The sequence below is a fragment of the Rhinolophus ferrumequinum genome, chromosome 8 (genome assembly GCF_004115265.2).
Source record: "Rhinolophus ferrumequinum isolate MPI-CBG mRhiFer1 chromosome 8, mRhiFer1_v1.p, whole genome shotgun sequence".
In the NCBI taxonomy this organism is placed as follows: domain Eukaryota; kingdom Metazoa; phylum Chordata; class Mammalia; order Chiroptera; family Rhinolophidae; genus Rhinolophus; species Rhinolophus ferrumequinum.
In genome coordinates this window covers 82,337,708-82,345,124 of record NC_046291.1, presented here as the reverse complement: position 1 = coordinate 82,345,124, position 7,417 = coordinate 82,337,708, and the positions used below count along the sequence as shown (strand labels likewise).

The window sequence follows — 7,417 nt, the reverse complement described above, 5'->3', positions numbered from 1 at the left end:
CTTGAAACTGGGAATCTGTGTTTCCGTTGGAACAGCAAGTGGGTTTAAGTTAAGTGGCTCTTGTTTTTTAACCCCGCTTTAGAACTCTTATTTTGTTCATGTTTGAAGGGAACTCACCACTTGGCTGTTAACATGTCATTCTAGAACTTCTGGGTATTGAGTTCTGAGCACGTTCAGTGGCATCTCTAGAATTTATAGGACTTCAGGGCGGAGAAAAGCGTGTCCGGGGGAGTTGGCTTGAAGCTGTGTTCATGTAGCAAGCGCACTGCTGTCACTTACAGGTATTGGAGTGGCTTGGAGATCTGTTGAAGCTGAAGCTCCAAAACCTCCTTCTTGACATTGCCACTCATCTTGTCCTGAGCCTGTGTTCCTTAAGGTGGGTACCACTGGCATTTTGGAATGGACCATGACCAGTTTTCTTTATGTGGGGCTACCTCAGGCTGCAGGACTTTCAGTAGCCCCTGGGCCTGCTGACTAAGTGCCTGGAAATAGGGTCGGCCACTGTGACAACCAAACAAATCATCCTCTCTTTGCCAAATACCCTCGTTGAGTACCATTAGGTCTATTTCACTTCTCAAGCCGATACTTTTTCTTTAGAGGAGCACTTGGGTAAAAAAATGAATAAACATATGCATAAATAAGACAAAGTCATGGAAAGAGAGTATTCTATGCAACAGTGGTTCTGTACCATCCCTTCTGTACCATTTGTACGCACAATACTTGCCCATCAGGAACAGCACTCACTTGTTTTCCATTTACTTAGGAAAGGGGCTCGAATTTCATTTGAAAACAATCCTTCCTTAGACTCAGCAGCCATAAGGGGATGTACCTACCCACTACCTCTGATTGAGCGTCCCTAGTCAATAGAAAGTACACTGCACCAGGAAGCCAATTTGTCATGAAATACCTGTTATATTATGCAAGCTGTTTACCCTCTTTCTGTCTCAATTACCTTGCCTATAAGATGGGGATAATAATCCATGTTCTACCTACTTGATAGGGTTGTGAGGACAAAACTATAAACATAAAAGTGATCTGAGAAGTTAAAAGGATAATAGATCACACGGTGCAACCACTATGAAAGACAGAAGGGTGTTTCTTAAAAAATTAAAAATAGACCTACCATATGAGTCAGCAATCCCATTTCTGAGTATTTATTCAAAAACTTGAAAGCAGGGTCTTAGCTAATTCAATACCCATGTTCAGTAGCAGTATTGATCACAATTGCCAAGAGGTGGCAGTAACCCAAAGGTCCATTGATGGATGAATGGATAAATAAAATGTGGTATATACATACAACTGAATATTATTTCAGCTGTAAAAGTAAGGAAATCCTGTCACGTGCTACAGTGTGGATGAACCTTGAGAACATGATGCTGAGTGAAATAAGCCAGTCACAAAAAGACAAATACTGTATGATTCCACTTATATGAGATACCTACAGTAGTCAAATTCACAGAAATAGAAAGTAGAATGGTGGTTGCCAGGGGCTGGGGGAAGGGAAGAGGGAAAATGTGAGTTGGTGTTCAATGGGTATAGAGTTTCAGATTTGCAAGACAAAAGTTTTGGAGATCTGTTTTACAATGTGAATGTATTAACACTATTGAACTGGTTAAGAGAGTACTTTTTATATTATGTGTTTTTCAACCACAATTTTAAAAAAGCGTGATAGAAACAGACGGTATTGTTATCAATCATTACCCAGAGGTTGGAGGAATAGCAGGAACATTTACTTATTTCCCAAGTTGGGCAAATTCTGTTAGTAGGTCTACTATCCCAGATTCCCCCAGAGTACCTTTAAAGAGAAATACCTAAGGAATAAAGCAGGTAGGGAATTAATTGAAAAAAGTAATTCTTTTTTTTTTTTTTAACTAAAAGTTGACAATTTTATTTTCACATTTCACAATACAAATGAAAATTGCTTTCCCTGTCCCACTACACCCTCCAAAACTATTCTCTTTGATAGGAAAGGGGGGCGAGTATTCCTTGTCATGCTGTTTGGAAACACCCAGAGTCCCAGCACCATGATCTCCTGGCGAAATAGAACAAGTTATATAGAACTGTTAGAAAGAGGCTCCCCTCTTCCCTTATCTGTCTGGTCGAGTCATTCCTGGCCGGGTGGGTACCATCATGGGACGGGCGGGAGGTCTCATCATGGGGGGCCCTGGCATCATTGGCATGTGGCCTCCCATGGGCGGCCTCATTCCAGGAGCAGGTCCCACAGGCATCATCCCAGGAGGAGGCGGGCCCATCATCGGCATCATGGGAGGGCCCCCCATGTGGGGTGCTGGCATCATACCTGGGCGAGGAGGACCGGGGAGGCTGGGGGGAGGTGGGATCATTGCCCCCGCAGGAGGAGGAGCAGAGAATGGAGTAGGAGGTATCTTTCCTTGCTGAAATGCTGCGGTTGTTTTGTCAATCAGACTCTGAGCCTGCTCTTCCATCCATTTCTGATAGTAGTCTTTCACATTCTCTTTGTGTTTCCTACCACTGCAGTGTGTCTTTCTCACAGATGGAGAGTCATGAGTGAGATATGTATCGCAGTAGTCACAATAAAACTTAGGCATGTTGCTGCGCAAGATGTTGGCCACTCGATCGAGAAAAGTAATTCTTAAAGTGGAAAATATACTAGAATTCTCTAAGGGGACGTTTTTCAAAATACACAGGCCGGGGTTCTTGGCTGCAACAGAAACCAAGAAGCCACTCTGGTTAGTTGTTTAGTCAGGATTCTCCAGAGAAACAGAACTGGTAGGATGTGTATCTATGTAAAGAGAGATTTATTTTAAGAATTTGTTCACACAATAATAGAGGCTGGGGACTCAAAGAAGAGCCAATGTTGCAGTCCAAGTTGGAAGGCTATCTACTGGCAGGATTTCTTCTGTCTGTGTGTGTGTGTGTGTGTGTGTGTGTGTGTGAATGCACGCGTGCCTTTGTTCTATTCAGATCTTCACCTGATTGGATGAGGCCCACCTGCATTCGGGCGAGCAATCTCCTTTATTCAAAGTCCACTGACTTAAATGTCATTGTAAATCTCATTGAGAAACATCCTCCCAGAAACATCCAGAATAAGGTTTGACCACATATCTGGGTGTCGCAGCCCAGCTAAGTTGACACACAAAATTAACCATCACATTAGCTTAAGCAGAAAAGGAATGTATTGAAGGTGTATCAAGGACAGCTTCTGAACCCTGGGAAGACCGAACAACTAGATTGGAAAATGGGCAGGAACTGACATAGACAAGGGGATGAGCACCCCTAACTCATGCCCACGTGTACGGCTGCCACTGTCGCTGTCACTCGTCCTGGACACTGAACACTCAGCCTGCTGCACTGCCTCTGGTGCCGATGCTGCTGAATTCTAAACCTGCTCTGTCACTTGTTTCAGATCCAAAGTCCTGGGTAGGAGCATCCAGGGGATTGAGCCTAGTTCATGTGCCATGGTTACCAGGGGGCGGTAGTGAACACCTGGCATTTTCAGCTTTGTGGTAAGAGGCAGGTCCCACTTTCCACCAAGACACGCAATGGAGAATTTCCCAAGCAGAGAAAAGGGACTCAGATATTGGACAGGCAAAAAAATGACAAAGGTCCATGATGCGTATTCTCACTCCCAACTTGCCTGAATGTCAAGGGTAGGAAAGTGAAAATGTTCCCCAGGTGATTCTCAGCTAGTTTCCCACCACCTCCACTGTCATCCTTGTACCTTGCTGGTTTAGAAACAATGATTTTGACAATCATTTTCTCGTGTCCTGATAATGAAGAAACTGTCATCAGGGCTCTGGCCAGCAGTAAGAAAAGCTGCCTACATTCTGGCTTTGCCGCTACGCCTCACCCTGGTGTGGACTCAAATGAGGATGCTCTGAGATCGAGAACCGGAGGCCTAGTATACCTATGTTCATCAATTTACTGGGAGTGTGGCAGGATTTACAGAACCAGCAAGAGGCCAACAGTGCAGATGTGGGAGTGGGCAGCCAACAAAGCGTCCCTGAGGGCTGAGAAGCTGGTGCTTCAGCAGGCATGGACAGGTATCATCACCACCTCTGGGGCTGCTGGAGTCCGGATTCCACTACCATGAGCAGATTCTAACCACCTCTTCTCATCCAAGATTTAAAGGTCGTGACCTGCCAGCGCACTCGCCTGTGCCTTGATTGCTGAGGGTGGCACGTGGGAAAATTGGGTCTCAGGCTCTCCCTTTCCCTAAGATTATACACTAAGGGATATTCCCCCAAACAGGAAGGGACAAAACAAAATGACATAAGACACACGCACACACACCCATGACTACTCTTCAAGCAATCTCAGCATTGAGTGGTCCTGTTTATATTTTGCACGGGCTCCTTTGATCTCTATATTGCCTCTTTTCATGATTTATCGCTAACAGTTGTAGTCCAAGTGATTTGTCTCTGTTTCTACTACTGGTTCCTGTTCTTACTCTTGTCTCCTGTCGTTGGCAATGCTGTTCACCAAATATTTCCATTTCTATCTTATTTGGGTACATGATAAAGTTATATATACCTTCTCATCCCCTTGAGGTTGAGTGTGGACTTGTGTTTTATTTTCGCCAATAAAAAGTGAACGGAAGTGAGTCTAATCTGTGGAAGCTCGAAGAGTGTGCCTAATTTGCCATATTGACTTTTCCCTGACATGGTTGGTGATCCCTGGGTCTTTCGGGGATTATGGTGCATGAAGCCACCAGCTAATTCAATGGATATGAATCAGGGCAAGAAATACATCTCAATTACCATTCAGCTTTTAGGGTTGTTTGTTACTGGATCATAACTTAGACCATCCTAACTGATATAGCTGATCCATCCACACACTAGAGTTAAATTGTATGCCCTGCCTCAGACTCCCACTTCCAATTTCTACGTGGATACCTCTACATTTTCAAAATGTGCAGACTTGAAATCCCCCTAGAGTGGATTCTTTGTGCAACTTCTCTGTCTCTACTATATCACGGTCAGTTTTCTGGCCACTGAGTTCTAAGTTGGAGAGACTCTTTGACTCATTCTCTGCTTTCTTCCCCACTTCTACATAGTCACTAAATCCTCTTTCATCTTCATTTGTGAGGCCTTTTGAGTTCTTCTTTAGTGCTACTTATTATTTTCCACTTCCCAGACTCCCTGGCATCTAGGGAAAGCCATATAAATCAGTCTACCATGTTCATTTGCTAGGGCTATCATAACAAAATGCCACAGACTGGGTGGCTTAAATGACAGAAATTTCTTTTGTCATAATTCTGGAGGATGGAAGTCCAAAATCAAGGTGCTGGCAGATTTGGTTTCTCCTAAGGCCTCTCTCCTTGGCTTGAAGATGGAAGCCTCTCACTGTGTCCTCACATGGTCTTTCATGTGTGTGCTCATCTTTGGTGTCTCTCCTTCTTCTGATAAGGACACCAGTCATAGGCCCCACCCTTATAACCTCATTTAACCATAATTACACCTTTAAAGGCCTTATCTCCAAATACAGTCACATTAGGGGTTAGACTTCAACATAAAAATTATAAGGGGGATATAGTTCAGTTCATAACAGTTCACCTATCAGCCATGGTGAAGCAAGGCTTTGCCTCAGGAACTAGCGAGGGAAGAATACCATGCTAGCCACAGTGGCACAAAGCAAGGCCATATGAGCTCCTGGTTCAGAAGTCACAATGGGGCTGGCAGCAGTAGAGATCAGTCTAAATTTGAATTCCAGGCTCAGAAGTTGCTCAGAAATGGCACAAAATGGCAACGCCAGCTGAAATGCCTGGTGCTTGGTGGTAGCAGCCATGATTATCTTATCAGACTAGTTCTGCAATGAAGTGGGCATTATTGTTAGAAGTTTAACTTCAAGGATGGTTCTCCAGTTTTCTTAACAATTCTACTTTGCCATATATACATATATGGTGTTTACGGTACATAAGTAGAGTAATATGGTTCTTGTAGCTGATTTGGTACAAATAATTAGTTATTCAGTATGTCTAGAAAGTATTTTGTTCAAATATTTTTATGCCCATTGAAATAATAATGACTTAGACATTTTCAAGAATAGGAAAACATCTTTGTGATTGAGGTCCTCTACACAGTAGAAGTTGCTTGGCCAGGTTGTAGGGCCTACGTCTCCCATGTCCTTTACCTAAATTCCCTTTCTGCCTAATCACTTAGAGTTGACTTCTACTGCCTGAAATTAAAAATCCTGATGCCTAGATTATGGTAACAGCCTGGCAACCTTGTGCCTATACTCAAATTTATCTTAAAAACCATTATCAGACATTCCTAAAACATGTCATCATGTCTATCTGTGTCAACAAGTTCTTAGGGAAACTTGGGTGTTTTTACCTTAGCTCTTTGATCTGTCAATTGCAAGTGTCAGAACATGAATGCATACAAGCATAAACAAAAAAAAGGTCATTTATTCATTGACATGGCTATGAAGTCCAAAGGGGAGATAAAACTCGAGGCATTCAGGCATGGCTGCATTCAAGGGCTCAAATTATGTTCTTAGGGCCGTGTCTTTCTTTATTCCTAACTCCTTTCATGTGTCAGCAAAGTTAGACTCTGGCAACTTGATCTTTGTAGGAGAAAGAGATGGAGATATTCTCTTTCTCTTTCTCTCAATAGAACTTCGATTGGTCCTGTGCGAGTCACATGCTTTCCACTGGGCCAATCAGTGTCCAAAGGGATGGATTCCAATGGGCCAGGCTGGGCTGTGCACCAGTTTCTAAGGTGGGAGAGGTGGCCATATTCCCTCTAGATAAGAGAATGCCAATTGCCCAAAAGAAAAAATGTTTCAACAGTAATTTCAGAAACACAGCAGCGTTTGGGGGTGGTGTATTCTCCACTCCTCCAAATCACACTGGCTGTTCTTTTGTTCTGCCAATGGGAGTTTAGCTCTGGTGTTCTGGACACTAGTGATGACCCTGGGTTTTCCCATGAAGGAGTTGCTTGTGCCTGAGGGAAACAAGCTTTCTCTGAAAGTGAATGAAGAGTGTCCTGGGCCAGAGGGCTGTGTGCTGTGTTTCTGCTTTTCCATATTATGTAGGCTTTTGAAGGTAGTTAAATTCACTTTCCACTAGTGCTGGCAACATCACCAACCCCTGTTTCCACTCACAGCCCTGCAGGAGGGTGTATGTGGTCTTTTGACAGCTCACTCCCGGCACCCAGGGACAATTGGACCCAGTGTTTCATGGGGTTTCCTTGAGGCTAATCTGAGGAGTGTGAAAGAACCCATTTAAAGGGGTCTGATGAATAAGGACAAAATAAAGATCAAACTCAGACACAATCAAAAGCTGTTTGTTAACAGGCAAGATGTTCTTCAAAGCCTTTATCAGGAGCCAGGGGAGACTTATCTTGCAGCACTATGTGGAGAAAGTAGGCGGGTCTGGGGGCATTCATTTGAAGTTCTAAACAGATGACTGCTGGCCTGGCAGCTGGGCTCAGAA

General features: G+C 43.7%; 1 protein-coding gene across 1 annotated transcript; it reads right to left on the bottom strand.

Moving 5' to 3' along the window:
- Nucleotides 1-1,933: 1,933 nt before the first annotated feature.
- On the bottom strand, nt 1,934-2,575 carry LOC117025973 (U1 small nuclear ribonucleoprotein C). The gene has a single exon (XM_033112351.1). It carries the CDS (start codon nt 2,565-2,567, stop codon nt 2,088-2,090), a length of 480 nt encoding a protein of 159 aa, XP_032968242.1. The 5' UTR covers nt 2,568-2,575; the 3' UTR covers nt 1,934-2,087.
- Between the last annotated feature and the right edge of the window lie 4,842 nt (nt 2,576-7,417).

Bases quoted from the DNA above. Each gene is read 5' to 3' on its own strand.
- LOC117025973 (XM_033112351.1), bottom strand. From the start codon at position 2,567: ATGCCTAAGTTTTATTGTGACTACTGCGATACATATCTCACTCATGAC.